This window comes from Candoia aspera, chromosome 1 (assembly GCF_035149785.1).
Source record: "Candoia aspera isolate rCanAsp1 chromosome 1, rCanAsp1.hap2, whole genome shotgun sequence".
Taxonomy (NCBI): domain Eukaryota; kingdom Metazoa; phylum Chordata; class Lepidosauria; order Squamata; family Boidae; genus Candoia; species Candoia aspera.
Genome location: NC_086153.1, coordinates 42,781,472 through 42,804,186, shown reverse-complemented (window position 1 = coordinate 42,804,186; position 22,715 = coordinate 42,781,472). Strand labels below are relative to the sequence as shown.

General features: G+C 35.3%; 1 protein-coding gene across 1 annotated transcript in view; it reads left to right on the top strand.

The window, feature by feature from the left end:
• The window catches only part of PLEKHH2 (pleckstrin homology, MyTH4 and FERM domain containing H2), a 70,336-nt gene extending 47,857 nt beyond the window's left edge, over positions 1-22,479 (top strand). The window contains exons 15-29 of the mRNA XM_063302883.1: positions 291-371; positions 3,816-3,995; positions 5,182-5,290; positions 7,533-7,645; positions 8,841-9,020; positions 9,769-9,866; positions 10,499-10,676; positions 12,330-12,485; positions 12,930-13,027; positions 14,054-14,195; positions 15,765-15,910; positions 16,544-16,673; positions 19,011-19,097; positions 20,622-20,759; positions 22,274-22,479. Coding sequence (XP_063158953.1) covers positions 291-371; positions 3,816-3,995; positions 5,182-5,290; positions 7,533-7,645; positions 8,841-9,020; positions 9,769-9,866; positions 10,499-10,676; positions 12,330-12,485; positions 12,930-13,027; positions 14,054-14,195; positions 15,765-15,910; positions 16,544-16,673; positions 19,011-19,097; positions 20,622-20,759; positions 22,274-22,459 — 2,022 coding nt within the window. The 3' untranslated portion in view covers positions 22,460-22,479. The remainder of the gene's footprint in view (positions 1-290; positions 372-3,815; positions 3,996-5,181; positions 5,291-7,532; positions 7,646-8,840; positions 9,021-9,768; positions 9,867-10,498; positions 10,677-12,329; positions 12,486-12,929; positions 13,028-14,053; positions 14,196-15,764; positions 15,911-16,543; positions 16,674-19,010; positions 19,098-20,621; positions 20,760-22,273) is intronic.
• The last annotated feature ends 236 nt before the right edge of the window (positions 22,480-22,715 follow it).

Here is a 22,715-nt window from a genome sequence, read left to right as displayed (position 1 = left end):
ATATTAAAGTTCAACTTTCAAAATAACTCAGTTACATAGTTGTTTTTTATCACTGCTTCAACAGAATCACTATTTTTTACCACTGCTTCAACAGAATTTTCAGAATTATAGTACCTTGCTTCTTGTACTGGTCTAAGATTGAAATTAATTATGTTGTTGTTGTTGTTAAGAACTACGGCTTTGTTGTTACGGTACTGTAGCCCAATACTGTAATCCTTTGTATTTTAAATATAGGATAAAAAAGGAACCTTTCATTTACTTTCCATATAAAATAATTATTTCATTTGCAGGTGAAACATGGATATTCCAAGACAGTGTGGTGTATGCTGGTTGGGAAAACTTTGTATTATTTCCGCAGCCAAGAAAACAAGGTATTTTTTTTCAATCTATTAAGGAATTATAAGTTACTTTGGGGAGACATGATTGTATATCAGGTTATTTCTTAATCTGTTTTTTTCAGAGACTTCCTTTTGAAGTTTTGTACTATATACTGTGTACTTCATATGTAAGTGTGTTTAAAACGGATCCCCATGCACACATACATGGTCTATATGCGTAAGAACATACATCCAGACAATTATTCAATTTCTCTTGTTTTCAGCCTACTGTAGTTACCCAAGAGGAAAGTATTTTCTCCCCTAAATAAATACCTGTGAATTGCTGGGATTGTCTCACATTCCCTGAGAATAGAGAAGCCATTCTTGGAATCAAGTGAATGGGCAGAAGGTATATATGAAAACAATTGTCAGAAACAGAAACAGAAGAGAGGGAGTAGCTACTGGTTCAAGAGGGAGCAGGATAAGCAAACTAGTCCTGCCCCCTCTTGTCATCCTTGACATGTAGAACATGAATGTCTTTGCAGTGGGGAGCCTCTGCTGTCCTTGAGGGCCCTCAATATGAATTAGGATTCTAGAAAATGGAGAGCCTGTGTAGATAAACAGGGAATCCATTGCATAGTTGCTCATTGTCTGTCTGTGGAGGAGAACAAAAAGGGAATGTGCTGACTAGAACATAATGACCTGGGAATAAGGTAAATGTCTATAAGAATATTTACCTGAGAATAAGAATATATATTAAATTGGGCTTACTATAAAATAAGCATACATAGGTTGCATTATGCTTAAAGCCTAGCATAAAGTCTATGTAATCCAATTTCTATTTTACAAACAAAAGGAAAAGACAAACATTAATATCCCAGGGATCTGTTCATTGGTTTCCGCCCCATCTTATATGGAGTAAGGAGGGCTAAAGAGATCCATCCCCAGCATAGCAGCACTATGCATACTAGATTCACTACAGAATAAACATACAAAGGTTTATGCTTGATGGTGCCATATTTCCTCAGTCCTCTTCCACTGCACAGTGCTTGTATAGATGTTTGTATATATCCATTTGAGAGAGAGGATGGTTAGTATAAGAAAAAGGGTTGTGTATACATACGTGGGAAATCACTTAGTTTTACAAATAGCCTGATTCTGCAAGCAATTTATTTTAAGTTATATTTATTCATTTTGGATTATTGATTTTCTTTTTCCCTTGGCCTGGTCTGTTTTTTAGTGTGGCCCTTAACTTTTCTTCTAACTAATCTTCTGTTTTGCAGGGGTTCCTTTTAAATTCAGGCTCATATTTTTTAATTAGATATGTAGTTTTATTAATGCTAATGATCAGTACATAACAAATAGTAAAAAATGAGCCAAGTATTAGGAGAAATGTGGCTATAGCGTAAATCAAATAAATGCATCACTCCAAAAAAAGCCTGCAGTATGAGATAGAATAATGATATTAAAGACAAAACTGAAATACTTTGGCCACATAATGAGAAGACAGGACACCCTGGAGAAGATGCTGATGCTAGGGAGAGTGGAGGGCAAAAGGAAGAGGGTGTCCTAACAGCCAGGAACCACGCTGAGACAAGGAGTAGATCTCTAGTGTTTTATTACTGCTACATAACAAAGAATCCTAACAAACTGAAGAAGCGTGGGAAAACCCAGACATATAAACCCCAAAGACTAAGGCGGGCCCGATCTGTGTCTCTTTGAATGGCCACCTAATTCCTCAGTACTACGCATGCGCTTTACAGCCTGGATGGGAGCCCCCTGCTCGCCATCCTCACTCATGACAGAGGGGCCGACCAAGGGCAAGGTGGATGGATGATATTCTAGAGGTGACGGACTCGTCCCTGGGGGAGCTGGGGGTGTTGACGACTGACAGGAAGCTCTGGCGTGGGCTGGTCCATGAAGTCATGAAGAGTCGGAAGCGACTAAACGAATAAACAACAATGAGATAGAATGAATGGGACGCATAAGGATAGCATGGAAACATGTTTTTGAATTATCCTGGTTATCAGTTTCGTTTTTCCTGTATTAGCTATTGTGCAAGTTCTCTTTCTCAATTTGATTCATAAAGCCTGAAAATTCTTGTGTAAGTTCAGGTATACACTTCTTTTATAGCTAGATGGACTCTTCAGTAGCACCATGATGGCAGTGGAGAGATGGGACATGGATGAAGGGAGGAACTGGTGCCTTAGCTTTAGGAAAAAGCCATGATTGGTGGCCCTATAAATCAAACAAACAAATGTGCCAGCTCCACTTAGGCAGCATTTGTCAACCTGCAAACAGATTATAGAGCAAGGCCTCTACCTTCTGTAGGAAAGATTAAAAGACTGACTGTGCAAGAAAATAAAATAACTCTTGAAGTTAGAATTGACCCAAGGCACTTTTTCATTTATTGCTGGGTAATGACTTAACGTTAACCATAGGTAAAGTCTTCCCTTATCTCCTTCTTTGACCATACAATACAATACATTTTATCTCAGTCTTTGAAAGCATGAAGTACTGCAGAGACTATTGAATCAGAAACTATAACATTAAAAAGTCTGTGACTTGAACCTGTAAGGACAGTGACTATAGAATTAAAAAATGGAAGAGCAAAAGTTAAAATCTGCTATGAAGCTACAAAAAGCTGGAAGATTAACTAAAATAAGAGTGCATTTAAAATCCAAGTAATGAATAAAATATAAGGTAATATAATGTGCTATATAAAAAGCTAGAAGAAATACATTAAAATTAAGCTTCAACAACAGAAGTTATAAAACCACATACTGTAACTGGAAATTAAAGAGAACAATCTAGTAATTAGGCATGTATTGCTCATGATTAGCTCTAGCTGGCAATCTGTACTGGCAATTTTGCATGCTGTCTCATGCAAAGAACTTGGAAACGTTCTGTGTTATGAGAAAGTTAGTTAAAGACTAGTAGGGGGATGTAAAAATGGTCTGTATGGCCTGCCAGTCTGGTGAGAAATGGAAGAATAAGGGTACTGCAGATCTCTGCAAAATATGCAGGAACTCTTGTATTAAGTGTGAGGCAAGCCATTTGGAATCTCCTTCATGTCCTATTCTTCTGATATAACTACATGTTAACTGATATCATTATCTCTAAGTTTAACCATCTGCATTCGGCTTCATTGGTTGAAATAAAATACAGCATGATTTCACAACATCTGTTAGTTGTACACTTCTACGTCTAATTCTGAATCATGCATTACATATACGCTTGACAAAACATTTAAGGATTATTATAGCCCTAGCAGCCCAACCATTTATATAATGTTCTGGTTTGTATGAAAAATAGGAATCATATTGGAGCCTGTTTTAAAACAAGATCCTTATCTTAATTTGGCAGTAATTGCATAAATTTGGCTTGAGATCACAAAGTTGTTAAACTTACTACCTGTATGTTTAAATATACTTCTGTCAGTTTTCCATGATGCTAAGTAATACAGCTCCTTTCTAACATTAATGCCTTTACTTCTAGTTCCCCTTGGGCCAGATAAAACTATTAGAAGCTAAAGTTGAAGAAGTGGATCGATCTTGTGATTCAGATGAAGATTATGAGGCCAGTGGTCGTAGCCTATTATCAACACATTTTACCATTGTCATCCATCCAAAGGAACAAGCTCCCACCTATCTTCTAATAGGATCCAAGTATGAGAAGGTAGCAAATGTTCCATTGTCCCAAGTTTTTGCATCACAGCTTTTATCACTTATTTGCAGGAAAAAAAACCCCAAAACTGTATATTGAAGAATAAACTATGTGGAACTTAGCTGGTTTAAAAATATTCTACATAATAATTTAGAATAACAAGAATTACCTCCAAAGAGCATTCTGCTTCCCCTCCATTAGGAGCAGCTGCAAGGAGAAGTTGAAACTTGTAGAAAGATAGAAGCCAGCCAAACCATCATTTCTGAAAATAACTTGTTTAAATCACAAGCTAGTTTGTGGTGTCTAAAGTAGAATTAGAATTTATATTTGGGAGTGGGTACTTGTGACCAGGAGAAGACAAAGTTCTTTCTTGAAATTGTGATTTACTTTACATTTGAACAGAATGACTATCTGAGAGAGTAACCTTGTTAAATTATCTTCAAATGAGTTCAGACGTTTTTTGTTTGGGTAATTGACTAAAGTATGCCATAAAGTATATGAAAAAGTTATGTGCCAGGAGGATGGACAATGATGTGATTACTTACCAATAAGTTTCTAAGATTTTCTGAAACTAGGTTTTTTAGTTTTCATTTTCTGCAGCACATTTGATGCATACACCTCTATCTTATATGTTTCTTTCTTCTGTCATTTTAGAATTTGTCCACCTACACACCCTTACATATTGATAATTAAATTGCTATTTGGAGTGAGGGATAATATTTTCTTATCTGTCACTCAATTTTATACTTTATTGTTACCAATTTGTTTGCACTACCAGTTGTCTAACAAATGAAAATGTTGCCTGTAATAATTAGGTAAGTTTCCTGTTCAGAAGAAGATTCCATTAAGTTCAGTTGAGCTTATTCCTATGTAAATTGATATAAGATTACAAACTGAAAGACGAATCAGGGTTCAGATGTAAACTCAAAGATTAGGTACTAGAAACCAGTACTTTATTATACACTAAGAAAATGTACTTATTTTGCACTCTGCAGTGTAAATTTGTATTGGATGATCTCAGTTGATGTTCCTGGAAGAAATAAAACAAATATAATTAATACTTTGATTAAACTGAGTTGTAGAAAAGTTACTTATTTTTGAAATTAAAGTTATGTTTAAATGTTTTGATCAGCGGCTTTTCATATTTTTTTTCTTAAAAAAGAGCTTTGAATGAAACAAATTATGTTTGATTTCCTAGGATACTTGGCTCTATTATCTCACTGTTGCTGCTGGAAGCACAAATATAAATGTTGGGACAGAGTTTGAACAGCTTGTCTGCAAACTGTTAAATACTGAAGGAGAACCCAGTAAGCCAATATCTTTTCCTGCTACCAATCCTTATTTATCAGGATGTACAATTGCTACTGCTTTAAGAGCCACATTAACTTTAATGAATGGAGTCCTTAAAGCAGCAGCATCATTTTTTCAGGCTGGTTAAATGAAGAGCAAAGAAATACTTGTATGAGTTTCTAAAAAAAAACTTAAAATCACTTGCAAAGTGTGTGCAGCCCCATTAGCTATTATTCTAGTATAGTTTTTTTTAAAAATCACAAATAAAAGGACACTATTCAAAGCCTCTTGTGGCTCAGGGTGGTAGGCAGCAGTATTGCAACCGAAAACTCTCCCCATGACCCGAGTTTGATCCCAGTGGAAGCTGGATTCTCGGGTAGCCGGCTCAGGCCGATTCAGCCTTCCATCCTTCTGAGGTCAGTAAAACGATCACCCAGATTGCTGGGGAAGGCAATGGCAAACCACCCCGCTATAGTCTGCCAAGAAAAAGTTGCAAAAGTGGCGTCCCCCAAAGGGTCAGACATGACTCAGTGCTTGCACAGGGGACCTTTCACCTCATTCAAAGCCTCTACAGTATAGCTTATAAACAACAAATCTAACTATGGCATTTTTGCCTGCATTCCCAAACTGTATAACGCTTACCTATTGCTTTGAGAAATATCAGTAGCTGTCAATCAATATCTGATGGCATCCCAGAAGTCCATACAATCAAATGATTTCAAGGCTGAGGAAATGAGCATCACAACATTGTGACGCAAGATCCATGTTGTTTTCTTTATGCATGTGACACCATGGCACATGCAGAAAAGGGATAGAGAGATCATGTTACTTATTTCATCATTTACCCGCATTACCTGCCTCCCCTTGCAGATGCCTGTGTGACAGCCATTTTCTTAGCTGTGCTTTTCATTAGAATTAATGTGGGATATAATCTAAGTATTTATAAAAGTGGATTAATTTTTCAGTTATTGGAAATAGGTTGTATAGCATAAGATACTACATCTAGAAACTGATACATCAGGGTAATTCCACCATAACTTTACTCTTGATGGTCCCTAATTATTCATGGGCATGCACATCTGAGAAAAAATGCATTACTCTTATATAATTTATTAGAGTAACAGCAGGAACACTGAACTAATATTTCTAAATGAAAACTTAATATATATGGGATGCTGTCAGTACTTTTCTTTTAGTTTTCACATAGCCGTATTAGGGTTATTTAAACTGCCTTTCAAGTTAGCTGTCATAGTTTGACTTAGTAGACAATCTGCAGCCCAATTAACTAATCAAATCTTTAAACTTTTGACATTGTCAGTAGCATCGTGATTTTTACTAGACAGGAGTGCAGCAGGAGCATATTAACATTTTCAGTAAGAGAGTAATATATTGCTCTCTGGAACTTTAAAGTAGGGCATACTGAAGCTTTATCTACTTTGTAATCCAAATAAGCAACATACACACTTTTGTGGGTGCTGCCCATTTGCAAGAAATAAAATGGCATTTCACAGGCTTTTCTCAAATACACAATTACACAATATTGTGATGAAATAATATGGTAAAAAACGTGGAAATGAATTTTGTGTGCTTCAGAATAGTTTGTGTTGATATAATGCTCGACGATAAGTATTTTCATAAAGATATACATACAAGCTAGAGTTTATGCACATACTGGTGTAGCCCATACACATTTTATCATATAATGACCCATGTGATTTGTCATTTTCTTAATTCAGTTCTTCACAATCTGTAGCACAGTTACTGATGATGATCTGTGGGTATAACATGGATAGTTTTTAAAAATGGTAATTATTTCACGAAATTGCAAATCATATAGGCTATGTTAGCATTCTCACAAGAAATCTTGCCTAAAGTTTTGCAAGATTTCAGGGGGGAACTCTAAAATCTTGTGATATTTCTTGATATCATTATATTTATGCCTTTATTTAAAAAAAACCCTGCAAATTATGTATTATTTAATTTGGGGGGCTGTTGGAGTAGATCAGCTTCTCTAAAGCATATATAGCATTGATGCAGAGGAAAGAAATCCAATTTTCTCTATAAGGCAATTGGGTCAATAGGATCAATCAAAATGACACCAGTTAATTTAAAAAGTGTGGAAAGTTTTGAGCCAGAACTCTTTATTAGGCCAATCTACTACTACATTTTTACAACTAAGGACTTTTAGGAGTACATGTGCATGTGTGGTAATTCATTCTGTTGTTACTGCAAAAACATGGCTCCCTTTTTAATTTCCAGCTTCTCAAATCTGGAGGCATCCTACTCTTTGTCATAGCAAAGATGGAATTACTTCTCCTCTTACAACCCTTCCATCAGAGGCCCTGCAAACAGAAGCTATAAAATTATTCAAGGTAACCATGATGTGACTTTTCCTTTTTAATAGTAACTTTTTCAGAATTTTTCCCTTAAAATATCTTGTTTATAATTATGTAAAATTTAATTATGTATTGCAGTATATATACAGTGAAGAGGAACATCTGTTAAAGTTAATTTTATAATTTGTAATATAAATATTCAGCCATTTAACCAGAGTCACTTGTGATTGGAATGGCTTACAAGCCCTGTAAAATATGTAAATAATTAAAAAAGAAAAACCCTAATGCTCCCAACATTTCTTCTCTAGATCCTTTTTATCTTTACTGCAATAATTAACAAATCAAGCTAGCTAATTTTAATTTATTGGAAGTTACAGCACAGTCTATCTTAGAAATTTTAGATGCATACTACATCAAAAGGCAATTGTGTAAACAAGAAGCTTAAATTATAAAAATCCAAATCTCCTTGAACCAGCAGTCAAGAACACATTTACTAGCAATTGAATAAGGCAAGATCAGTTTTCAGCAAAGATTCAGAGCAAAAATTCAACTCTGGCTTTTAAATGCTAGAAGTATGATGATCATACCCATATTTCTGAAGATTGTTTTTCACAACTTTACAAAAGAAGAGTGCTCCATAACTATGAAGGAAGTTCTCTTTTGGCAGTTATTTATCACACTCCAGACCCTGAAAGGATAGTCATTAAAGGCAGAGCTTACTTTTGAAAAAAAGTATATCAGATTGCACTCTAAGTTATATATCTGTTGGATGTGGTTTATGGAAAACAGGAAGTAATAATGTAAAAGACCTCCGTCACTGTCAATCAGGATAGACAAGACAGTTCTCAAAGAACAAATGTGACAACATTGCATAACTTTGTATGATCTGCGGAGATGAGGAGCTAAATAGCAATTGATCCTAGTTGAGCCAGTGGAAATGGTTTTGTTTTCTCACCCTTCCTTGAATCTGGTGGGGATAAAAAAGATGGTAGCATCACCAGCTAGCCAGCACAACAATAAGGGACAAAGAACTGATTTCCTTCTTTCAGTGTTCATTCTACCCAGTAGGTACTTGTTATCTAAAGCTGACATGGATTTATTATTCAAATTCATTGAGTAACTGGTTTCCTAATATGATGAAACCAGAGTTGATGTAGCACTCCTCCAAAATAGTTATTATTGAAACTTAAAATACAGAACTGAAATTCAGCTGTGTTATGCTTTTTTCTAGACATGCCAGTTGTTTATCAATGCTGCTGTGGATTCCCCTGCTATTGACTACCATGTGTCTTTGGCCCAAAGTGCATTGCAAGTCTGTCTCACACATCCAGAGCTTCAGAATGAAATCTGTTGTCAGTTGGTAAAGCAAACAAGACGACGCCAGCCACCAAATCAAATAGGACCAGTTCAGGTGCTAAACATATTACAGCAAATATCTGTCACTCCTGTACTGAGGATGGATGGTATATTTTTAATGAAAGTGTGTGAACACTAAAAAAAATCCAACAGAATGTGATGAAAAAATAGTCTATTTTTACTCTCTTAATTCTATCACTTCTTCTTTTCAATAGCAACTAACTTTGTTTCATCTCCAAAGATGTTTTCCAGATAATTCCTTAATGTCACTTTCCATTCCAGTTGTTATACACTGTTCTCTGTATTATCTGTCATTATATCTGGAATGTCACAGGTCATTCCACAGTGTGGAAAACCTGTGAAATAGCAAAATGGACAGGCCACAAATGTACTGTGTGAATATAATATCGCCGTTTAAAAAGCCTTAAGACTGGGTCCTGGCTATCCTAATTCAATGCATATTACATTCATTTGAAGAATGTAATTATACTAGAACATTTAAGATGAATTATACCATTATAATACATAACAAATAGTTTTGGATTGTCAAAGCAAGTGATAAAACAAATGCATACCATATTTCTAATACTAGACATGGGAGTTTACATTGTCTGAGTTTTACGTATCATTTTCCCCTTCTCCTTTCTATTGCAGAACTGATTTCATTTATCTTCACTCTCTAATCTCACAAAAGGACACACAAAACTAATGTCTTTAAACTGGACTCTCAGTGGTTCAGTGTCTTGCTTGAAGACAGTTGGGAGAAACTTGAGGCAATGATTCTGCTTTTCTTTCTTGACTAGGCCTGGCAGCTTTTAGCACTCTGTGTTGGACTCTTCCTTCCACAGCACCCATTCCTTTGGCTCCTCAAACTTCATCTGAAGAAGAATGCAGATTCCAGGTATATCTTATGAAGAAATAATGTCACTGAAATCTAATGGTTGCTTTTCATTATTGAAATATTGGAATGGAATGTAATACAGAAATATAAAACATTATCACTTGTAAGTTTATTATTGTGACCTCAGTGAATTGATCTTGAATGCTGTCTCTTCAGCATTCTTTTCTTCAGTTTTAAAATCTAACTTGGGCTCCGTTGGACAGTGCCATATTGGAAACTTAGTAGGCTTGTTCAGGCAGGACCAGCTTTAGGCTAAGGCCAAGCTGGCACTGGCCTAAGGTGCCAATCGTTGTTTTTTTTTTAAATAAGATATGCTTGGGTTCCTGGCTTTTCTTACTCTCACTGCTCCAGCAGGCAAACAACCTAGAAAGCCATGAGTTAATTGCTTGCAAAAGAAAAGCCAGTTCTTCAGCACATTTGCAATGCACTTAATAGAGGGGGTGCTCATGCCAATCTGGAACTCTGTATATGAAGTCTAAATCCATGTATGTAATCCACAGACTATTTCTTAATGGACGTATTAGAGAAATATGCAAAACAAAGTGACATATTAAACAATTTTATACATTAACATGACCATTTGAAACCTGTTTTAAAATATGAGGTCATAAAGACTTGCTTTGTGTTTACAGAACTGAATTTGGAAAATATGCAATTTACTGTCAACGATGTGTAGAAAGAACACAACAGAATGGTGACAGAGAAGCCAGACCATCAAGAATGGAAATTCTTTCAACACTTCTAAGAAATCCCTACCATCACTCCTTACCTTTTAGCATTCCAGTGCATTTCATGAATGGCATATACCAGGTAGATATTAAGCATAAAATAATGTAAAATTATAATGGGAAGATAAAATCACAAGTGCCACAGATAAAGATTCCACAGGTTTAGTTGCCTCCTTGTAGATAAGCAGGTAATTTCCAGTCTGAATGTTTATGTATCCACATTTTTATTCAGTAAATAAAATTTGACCAGATAAAACAAATACACATTTTAATTAGAAAAACAATTTGCAGCAATTTATAATATAATAAATGATTAACCAACATTTCATGTTGGTATTTTTTTTAAAAAAGGATAATCTGGCCTTATGTGATGGCAAAGTACTTCAGTCTTTCTACTGATAGTATTTCAGGAATAGTCATTCGTATTTTTCCACTTTCATTCAGCTAAAGGAAGACGTGCAAATCTGCAGTCTTGAATCTGGTTTTGCATACCTGCAGTTGATAAACAGAGAACTGACCTTAACATACATCTAAACATTTTCATGTATCTACAATATTGGCCTTACTTTTTTTATTACTTTACGTGCAAAATGGCAGGTGGGTTTTTCAACATGCTTTTATGGTTTTAGAGTTAGTTCATCTGTGCAGTGTATTTCCTCCTCCTCCTCCTCCTCCTTAGTTAGTAGAGGTGGATCTTGCTGGGTCAGCCTGGGCATGAAGCTCAATGTGGTTTCCTCATGGCAGCAAGCCATCTTCAGAGCAACTGGCTCAACTGGTGATGGGTGGAATCACCCCACTCATGCTGGCTTTGGCGTTATGTATAATTTTTTCATGGTATTGATGAAGAAGGTTTCTGATTGTCACACTGGATGCTGGTGCTGCCTGCAGACAGCATACAATTAGTTCCAATGACTGTGTGGTCCTTGTAGTAGACGTAATCCTCTTTCTTCTGAAGCTTCCAACCATAGCATTGGTAATTTCAGCTAACCAAGAGGAATCCATGGCAACCAAGCAAGTAGAATAAGGAGCATATACATTGTACATCTACAGTATAGGAGGAAGAGAGTGCCCGTAGGCTCCATAATATATTGTTCAGTTACTGTAGGCTCAAAATCTTGTTATTCCTTGTTTCATTGTCTATGGTTCTACATTGGAATAGAAACCCCACAAATAACAAGGGCCACTTGTATTTATCAAATTTGTCTTTCCTCTGTCCATTGAGTCATTGCCTTAAAACATCTGCACTGATTTCAATAACAAACAACTCCTTTAAAAAAATAATTATGTATGAACCAGGAATCATGACACATTCACTAAGCAGGACTGAGCAGAGAGAGTCTGCTATAACATCCAGTATCCACAAACCAAATTGCCATGAGCTTGATGTTGGATCAGAATAAACATGTCTGTTAATGATATGGAAAATGTAATTCTAGGGCTCATCTGATGCTATTTTGGAAGAGATGGAGGGTTTCCCCTTCCACCCTCTTCGGTATATCTGTACTCATATTTTTATTTTTGAATTTTGTGCAATGTTTCTTTAGGTCTATATCGTTATTTGTATTTTCAGTCTGATTTGGATCCATAGGTGCCCTTCTTAGGGTAGAAAAACATCCTTGAATCCAGTCCTCTGTGTGTTACTTTCATACTTTCAGCATGACAGTTGTTTCTTCAAAATCTAATATTCAAGTTTAGTGCAAACTTAATTGATGTAAAATTCATGTGGCCTATGTAGGTTGTTGGATTTGATGCTTCTACCACTGTTGAGGAATTTTTGAACACGCTCAATCAGGATACAGGAATGAGAAAACCAGCGCAGTCGGGATTTGCTTTGTTTACTGATGATCCTTCTGGCAAGGATATTGAGCACTGTCTTCAAGGAAACATCAAGGTGAGCAACTATTTTAATGAGTTCCATATATAAAGGGAGATAAAAGGATTAAGTTTGGAACTAAAATTTAATTTAATGCATTTAATTCTTTTTCTTGATGCAAACAGAATAAAGTAGCAGAACAAATGGTGCAGATTTTTGTATTGTTCTATTAAATTTTGTTCATAAGATAGTTTCATAAAGTTCATTATGAAAATATAATTTGAAAAGGATATCTGTAAAAATGTTCAATGTTTTCAGTCTAATATGAGTGTAGTATTCTATGACAGTTGATTTGCATGATATTGCTTCATGGCCAATAAAAAAATTCCCCCTTGGTTCTTACTTTATTTCAAAGTAAGTTTAGGCATGCATCCTTTCTGCACAATAAAAGAAGTTTTAACCAAAATGTACATTATGGGGCACCTCATGGAATAAACCTGTTCCTCATGGCTTTCCTTCTAGATCTGTGACATTATTTCTAGATGGGAGCAAGCCTCTAAAGAGCAGCATCCTGGAAAATGTGAAGGCACAAGAACAGTTAGGCTTACTTACAAAAACAGGTATAAAATAAGGAATTTCAATGCTATCCTTATGAAACTAGAGTCTTTTCTAAAGACTTGTACCTTAATTCATATTTCCTTTTCCTTTTTCGAGATTCTAGTTCTTGATTGCTTACATGCCTTTGATCAGGTTTTCAGCAATACAGTTATTAAAATGTTAAGGGAATGCACATTCAAAGTGCATTATACATCTTATCCTATCCTATCCTATCCTATCCTATCCTATCCTATCCTATCCTATCCTATCCTATCTTATCTTATCTTATCTTATCTTATCTTATCTTATCTTATCTTATCTTATCTTATCTTATCTTCTCTCTTCGAAAACCTAGAAGGGAAGAAACAGGTCAAAAGATCTAGGAAGATCCACCAGAATCCTCCTTTCTTAGCTTGCATATCTCCTAATAAGAATGCACAAAAATTCAGAAAGAAGAAACTAAAGGTACCATCTTAACCAAGATACCATCTTAATTGGATTCCATCATGAGGTTATTTCCATACTGAAAGCAACTTGTAGACAAATATGGTAGTGCACCAAAGAGAAACAAATATAAACTAGTCCTCCTGTCTGTTTTGGCCTTCTGTTCCCAGAAAGGAAATTTCCTGTTGAAAACTAGAAATTCAGATCATTATGTTAGCCTTGTCTTGGTTTCCCTTTTTATCTCCTTGCCTTATTTCTTGTGATTTTTCTCGTCGCAGGGCTACCTTTTATTTTCTCTTCCTATTTCATTTATAAAACTTTCAGAATACCAATGTTTAGTTAGAACCTGTGTGAATATCACAATCAAAAGAATGTTGCTTACACTGCATTATACACCTGCAGTCTTAACATGTATCTCTTTTGATATTTCTACATAGGGCACCATTTTCTATGAATTCAGTTTGATCAAGCTTCTTTTTAGTAGTCTTTATAGTATTTCAAGTTATTACTAGAACTGACTTTATATATATCAGTACCTTATAATTTATTCCTTGCACATACTATGTGATTATCAGCATTTAACATATCACTGTTTTCTTTCACAGGCTCTATTTTTCAGTACAAATCCGGGGAGAGACAGAAAGAGAAAAGCTGCTGTTAATGTATCAGACAAATGATCAAATTATAAATGGGTTCTTCCCTGTAAATAAAGATCTGGCACTAGAATTGGCAGCACTTCTGGCCCAGGTAATTAAGTTTGTGATTTGCCAGATGTCTGCACTTAGATGTAGATTTCTTTTATGATATAAAGCATGGATAAATCAATTACTCTTATATTCTGAAACGTTAAGCCTTATGCATGGAATAATTATTTTTTATCTGAACAAAAGCCCTATCAGATTGGTGAAATGTATTTCAAATCCAAATTCAACATTTTATTTTCTGGTAATAGCCAAAGTGTGAAAGTAATACAGGGATGATTGGTGAATTGATGCTTAAATATCTTTCCAAAATGATAGGTTTTAATATTAATCCTAAACAACATTTTCCAAATTTCTTATCACTAATAGGATTTTCCAGTCCCACAAAATATATAGGAGAATTTAAAATTTGTTTTTTATTACTACAGTTTATATGCTACTCCATTTCTAGAGACTCTGAAATTGAAACCTTGCTTTTAATAAAATGCATTCTATGTGTTTTTTGTTAATTTAGCTTTTAAGTTTAGGAAACTTGTCCATTCTAGCAAAGGTGAGAGATATACCTTAGAAAAAAATCTTAGGCAAACAAAAACAAAAAGGTTCCATGAAATGGGAAGGAGGAAACTGAGTTCCTTTTTTATTATTTTAAGGAGTGCTTGAGTAGTCTATGGGGAGCACTAAAATCTTTAGGCTTTATTCAACTAAATAGAGGGGAAAATGGCATTTTCCAAATAGAAAAATACTGTGATTGGGAAAAAAAGTGTTTTTCCACAGAATACTTTTAATGCATAAATATTAACATGCTATAAATTAACTTTTCTTGAGGCACTTGAATCCCATTCAACAATTATGAAATATCTCAGTGTCTTATGGAATAAGGGAAAATAAAACAAGGAATGTAATGGGTAAGATATTCGATGCTGCATTAAAACATCTGGTTCTATCCTCTCAGGGTCAAAACAGACATAATTTGCCTTGAATCCAAGTTTTTCTTTCCTAAATAACTGGGGTGGTAGAGATGATCCAGACTGAGCCTTGGTGTGAGCAGAGGGATGTTTCAGTCCCAATCCAGAGCAGTATGCTTTGATGCTGCTCTTCAGTTATTGAACTATATGGTCACAAGACAAATGGCCTAGCAGTGTTTCTCTACAGACAGATGACAACATGTGGTGATCTGTATGACAAATTCAATTTTTGCAGAGTTTGAAAGCAAGATTCTGTCTTAAATAGTCCAAGAGCAGAAGTAATACTGTAGTGCCTTCATCTCATTTTAACTCTGCTTGAAGAAAACGATGGCCACTAGTTGATGAACACAATTGCATTTGACTAGCTCTATTCTATAATAGTATTGCTTAAAGTATTATACGTGTACTGTACGTACACATATACACACACTTCATTAGGCATAATATGTCTTCATGTTTGCAGTTAATTCTACTGGCACTGATAATTACTGATCTAAAACTTTTAGCTTCTAAAAATAACCCATTACAACAATTAGATTTATTAATATTATTTAAAAGATTACTGAGAACATACACATTAGATTAAATACACTGAGGTACTAAGATACTTTTGTGGTCACTATTTTTTTCTTATGTTGCTTATCCATAAGGTGGAAATTGGAGACTTTGAAAGACCCTTCTCAACTCCAGCAGGTCAAGTAACTTCCCAGTCAAAATCTAATCAAACTTTAAAACAAGTTGTAGAGAAGTTTTACCCCAAAAGGTACAGAGATAGCTGTTCAGAAGAACAGTTAAGGTATGTTGCTAATATTTATATATTTTTAATAAGCTGCAGATAAAGTTATATAAAGGTCCCATTAAATATTGCAGTAATTTTTATTCCTTAGGCAGAGACTAGACAAATTGGATAAATTCTTTCAGAACATGTGATGAATTCATACACAAAGTAAATGTCACCATTGTTTTTTATAATGTTGAGTATTGTTTATTGTTTGATTCATTTTACTATATTTATTACAGTAATTAATTATTGTAATTGTTACCTGATATCTCAGAATATAGGAAAGTAAAAAAATAATGTTGTGCATTAAAACATAAGACATACCTTGCAAACTGGAAGAGTACAGGTAATTATCTGTTCCATTTTCTTATCATTCAGAGATTTTTCCCATCTCTATTGCCCAGTAGATTGGAAATTGTTTCATACCACAATCACATCCTTTACTAAAACCAAAATTTAAAGAACTCACAGAACAATACTACCTCAGTGGATTTGCAGTAAGTGATGGATTTTAAGAAATGAGAGAGAAAAAAAAACAGACACTATCATATATCTTATATCATGCTCCATTTTGTAACAGTCAGATAATATTTCATTTACCACATACATTTTATTTTCTATTTTTCCCCTTATACTTCATATTAAAAGACAACTTTACCAGAGATTATCAACCAAATGGATGGCTCTTCGTGGGCATACTGCTGCAGATTGTGTGCGCATTTATCTTGCTGTGGTACGGAAGTGGCCTCTCTTTGGTGCCAAGCTATTTGCAGCAAAAGTAAGAATTTTTACTGATTTAATTCATTTTAAAGTAATGTAAACAAGTATTGTGATGTTTATTGGTTCTTTTTATAATTACTGTTCAGTTAATGGTATATAGGTCATATCTTTGACTTAGAGAAATGAAATATACCAGAAATTCTATTAACCATGACACTGCCTTCCCAAAACATTAGACTTAGTAGTGCCATGAATTGGTAATTGATGGAAAAAACAGAAATTGTTTACTTTAAGGTTTCATGTCACTCTTCAAGAAGATTTTCAGGGATGCTTTAATTAACCTATATCCATGGTTAGTGGAACTATTTTTCAATGCCTTACGATTGCAGTATTAAATGAAAAGCAAAGAATATAATATAGAAAAACAAATATAACCAACTGTTTTGAAGATGTAAAGTTGTTATTTACAGAACAGGAGCAGAAAAAAATGGATGCAGTAGGGAATTCTTAACCCTTTCAATACAAATTATTCCTTTCCTGTTTTAAATTATTATAGTCACAACATTTGCATATAACATGAACTTTGGTCCTAATTTAAAATATTTTTCACTTTCTTCTTTACCAGAAAAAAAAACTTTGCCTGTATGCTGTTCCCTTGCACTTTCTATCCTTACCATTAAAAAAAAAAAAATTGATAATTAGTACTATTGAATGGAGCAGGAAATATTCAACTGATAAGGATCATGTTCATAGAATCACAGAATGAATTAGCTCAAACCACACAAGTCATTTAGGTCAACACCTTAATGATTATCGGTTCAGGAATGGCCACCCAACCCACATTTGAATACCTCCAGTGATGGGGAGTCCACCATTGTTCTAGGTAAATTATTCCATTGCTTTACAGCTGTTAACTGTCAGGAAATTCCTCCTAATATAAATCCTGAATTTCCTTTCTTTTAATTTCAACCCATTGCTCCATGCCCTGCTCTTGATTTCAACAAATACAGATCCATTCTCTCCACATGATAATTGGTTAGATATTTATAGAGCAATATTGTATCTCTCCGTAGTCTTCTTTTTTATGACTTAAACATGCTCAGCTCTTTTTACCATTCCTCATAAGGCTTGGTTTCTTTTAAACCACTTCCAGGATTTTTTTGTGTCCCTTTTGAAATGCAGCACTCTAGGTACAATCTAACCATGCAGAATCCAATAGAACTATTGCCTCTCATGATTTTCTAATGTAGCCCAGTAGTATAACTTGTATCCTGACTTGTGATGGGGTGAAAGGTCCCCTGTGCAAGCACCGAGTCATGTCTGACCCTTTGGGGGGATGCCACTTTTGCGATGTTTTCTTGGCAGACTATAGCAGGGTGGTTTGCCATTGCCTTTTCCAGTTGTCACCTTCCCCAGCAAGCTCGGTACTCATTTTACTGACCTCGGAAGGATGGAAGGCTGAGTCAACCTGAGCCAGCTACCTGAAAAACCAACTTCCGCTGGGATGGAACTCAGGTCGTGGGGAAAGTTTCAGTTACAATACTGCCGCCTACCACTCTGCACCACACGAGGCTGATCCTGCCTTACCTGCACTATAAAACTTATGCATATAATAGTAAGGTAAAGGTAAAGGTTTCCCTTGACATGAAGTCCAGTTGTGTCCGACTCTAGGGGGCGGTGCTCATCTCCATCTCAAAGCCGAAGAGCCGGCGTTTGTCCGTAGGCACTTCCGTGGTCATGTGGCCAGCATGACTACACGGAACGCCGTTACCTGCCCGCCAAAGCGGTACCTATTAATCTACTCATGTTTGCATGTTTTCAAACTGCTAGGTTGGCAGGAGCTGGGACTAGCAACGGGAGCTCACCCCGTCACACGGATTCGAACTACTGACCTTCCGATCGGCAAGCTCAGCAGCTCAGCGGTTTAACCCGCAGCGCCACCGTGTCCCTATGAAACTTATGCATATAATAGTACATCATAATTATTAATTGTTAAAGTAGAACACAGAAAGTCAAGAATCTAATTGCTTTGGTATCACTTTATGTTTGAACATAATGGAATACTCCAAATGCAGGAAAATCTGATTATCATAAAAGCAGAGTTGGAATAACCCATTTAGGCCATTGAGTCAAGAATCCAAATTAAAGCATTTCTGGCAAGTGATTGTCTAGTCTCTGGCTGAATACATCCAGTGAAGGGGAACCCACCACATCTCTAATACTGTTTTTGTTTCCACAGGAAATGCCAAAATACCTTTGTTGCTTGCCTCCAAGTAGTTTCTTTTATGTAATTGTTCATTACTTCAGTTATTAATTAACAGTGTAGAACAGTTCATTATTGTATATTATATCGTAACTGCAGCTAAATATATATATGTGTGTGGTTTTTTTTTAGCTTCTGACAGTATCCACATTAGAGAGCACTTTGATATGGCTTGCTGTTTCTGAAAATGGTATTAACATTCTTGAATATAACTCCATGGTAAGGGGAAAATGATTTGAATGCTTTATAAAGAAATGAATGGTATATAACAGCAAATGTTATTTACACTGTTAGACCAGCTTATATAAAATCAGAATTCAGCACACGATAGATATAGATAGATAGATAGATAGATAGATAGATAGATAGATAGATAGATAGATACAGACAGACAGACAGACAGACAGACAGACAGACAGACAGACATCTGTGTGCTGAAGAAAGCATCCTGTACAACTGGTTGTCATTGATTTAGAGTCTCACTATTAGGTATTCTTGAAAAGTTGTATTTTAAATAGTACTAACATGGAAATTATAATTTGTAATATAAATGCTGATTCTTCAGCCTCATCTTTGGCATCTCCTCCCTGTAATACAGTATGTAAAAATTGCTATTAGAAGAAAATATCCGTTATTATCCTAGCTATAATTACTCATTAGGTGAGTTTGAATGGGATTGGTAGGGTTGCAGTGAGCTGTGGGAATAACCTTGAGGAACAGGAGGAAGAGCTGCAACCAAGACAATAGTCAGATAAGAGAAATCTGAGTTCCAAAGAAGAAATGTAATTTGAGAAAATGTCTCAGACCTGACCCTCCCCAGTTCTCTTTAGGATAAAGGCAGCAGAGGAGGTGGGAAGACACATTCAGACTTAAAAGATTTTTGTCAGCCCTTTAAGGTAGACCAGACAAGGAAACCAAATATATGAATGATAATACATACAGTATTACAGTATCTTGCAAGTCTAAATGTACCTCCCCCCTCCCTGCCTTTATCCTAAAGAGAACTAGGGAGGGTCAGGTCTGAGACATTTTCTCAACAAATTACATTTCTGCTTTGGACTCAGATTTTTCTTACCTAACTGTTGCCTTGACTGTAGCTCTTCCTCCTGTTCCTCAAGGTTATTCTCACAGCCCATTACAAGAGGTTATTTCTAGAAAGTATACCTTAGGCCATAATGCCAAGTGCTCTTTCTGAAAAATAAGTCTCATTGGAATGGATCCAAATTTAATGTAGATCAGTTAAAATCAAAAGGGCTGAAGTTAGTTAGATATTGTCCCTCTGCTTACAAAGGGTATTCTTTAAGTATGATTAAGTCAGAATCCAATTCACTAGTACATATATTTCAATAAACATTATGATTGTGATAGTGTGCTAGTTTATTTATTAGTGTGTCCTCTGTCTGTGTGCGATAGGTATAGTATGCAGTGAGCATGTAGCAGAATAATTTAGTTGAATTGATTGTGTGTTTGTCACATTAGTAAAAATGTGTAAATTAGTAAAAACCACCCAGAGTCCCTCCTTATGGGGGGAGATGGGCAGTGATAAAAATTTGATAAACAAATAAATAAGCTTCAGAATACAGTCCTGACAGATTATTACTGAAATGAAAGGTTCCCTTATAATCATTTTAAAAGCTAAATTATTCCTGAGTTCAAAGCCATGTATATCAAAATGAGTAGAATTTATGTTCTCTTTTTCTTTCTCTCTCTTGCATGGGACATCATTTCTATTGGACTTCCAAGAGGTTAATAGTGACATATTTATATAAGAATCTAGTGACCTTTGGAGGTTATCAAGAAGACTTTATGCTGGTGGTACACAACATGAATACAGAAGAGAAACATACTGAAAAAGTCTTGTTTACTTTTGCCAAACCAAAGGTTAGTATCTTAACCAAAATTATTCACCAGCTTTAAATGACATTGTACAGGTAGAACAAGGGTAGACACCTGGCACCCACAGAGATCTTCCACTTAACTGACTTTAAGTTTTGTTTTCAAAATGCTTTTTATTTAACATGTGAAGTTGGCATGGTGCAAAACAAACAATTAGCACCATTTCTAGTTTCAATAATGTCTGTAGTTCCCAGATGGGCCCCACAGGCATTCTTAGAAAGGTGGATGGCTATCACCAGTCCTTTGTTTAAAACCATGCCCACTTATCTAAACAAAATTTAAAGGTAAGTGGAAGGGTTGTAAAAGGCATGCAGGAAGGACTAGGGCTGGCCTTTTAGTAAATATGTATTTTATGATTGGCTACAACCATTACAACAGAAATGTATGAAGTAAAATGAGAAGAGATAGAAGATCGAATCAAGAATGTTTAGAAAAATATCCTCAAACTGTCAGATCCTGAGTTGTCTTTCTCCAAGTTTCTCCCTTACAGTATTTGTTGTTATTATAAAGATCTTTCTGACCTATAATAGTGTTGCCTGTAGATCTTTATTGAACTACCATTTTCAAAAGGCTATAAACATGTTTTCCAAATGGATGGAGGCACTCCCAATGAGAAAAGCTGATGCCATTTCTGTAGCCAAAATATTGTTACATTAGCTGGTGCCCAGGTACCATTATCTCCTGCTTCATATCTTTTGATCGCTGGATATACTTTGTCAACAATATTATTAATGCATTGGAGAAAGCTTTGAATTTGAACCTTAAGGCACACTGTGCTTTTCACCCCCAATTCAGTTTGTTAGCTGAGCCGACTAATGGCACACTAAAGAATAAATTAGGTAAACTGACCCAGGACTATCACCTATCTTGACTAGATGCTCTGTGACTCACTCTAATGAGCATGTGCACCTCAGCCAGTTGAACTTTGATGCTTACACCTCATGAATTAGTTATGGGGAAACATATGCAAATACCACTGAATGTGTCTGTTACTAACCTGAATTCTATACTGGATGATGAATTCCTTCTGGCATATCTACAATACTTCCTATATTGCATCAAAAGAACAAAAATTCGTAAGGATATGGACAGCAAAGGTGATAATTGGAATAGTTACCTCTGCCATCATGTGTCTTGCCATCATGTTTTTTTCCCAATATTTTTCACAGCTTTCATATGTTAGCTTTTAAAATGTTTGTTATGTGCAAATTTAAAAAAATAGAAAAGATTAAGCAAATGTTAATCTGTTTGGGCATTCTCTGGTTGATACAATACTTGTTTTAGGCAGAAAAGTACTAAAGTACTCTATTGTAGAAGGGGTCTGACCATATCTTAGAATGTGCAGAACTGAAGCTAGATGAATTTATTTCATCAAATATACATAGAACCATATTTTAGTATAATTTAGTACAATTAAATCCAGTCCAATTAGACAATTAAGATTTGTTAATGGTATTCTAAATGTATAGTTACTATTAACTGCATGCATTTTGTTTCAGATCCTTGAGATTACTCTACTGATTGCCAGCTATATTAACAATTTTCATCAACAGAAGAGAACAGATCATGAATTTTCTGCTCCAGTTTTACTGTCTCCACAATCAAGAAATCCAAAATCTAACGACACAGAATGTCATCCATTTTTACTGCAAAACAGACCAACCAAAGGACCTACTTTGTTATAAAAAGTTCAAATATCTATGAATAGTGAGGCTAAGATATGTCATTTATATTAGGTTACTATATTGGGAGGATAGTCTTTTGTAAATTAGAAATTAACAATATCTCCTGCAAATTTATCCTTCTCCCAAGCTTGGGACTCTCAGATGTGAGCTGCAAAAATTCAGATGACCCCTGGATGGCAGTAAAAAGAATACAAAAACTATTTTTCCTGCCTTCTAGTAGCTATCGGGATTTTTGCATCCCAGAAGTAGTAGTCCT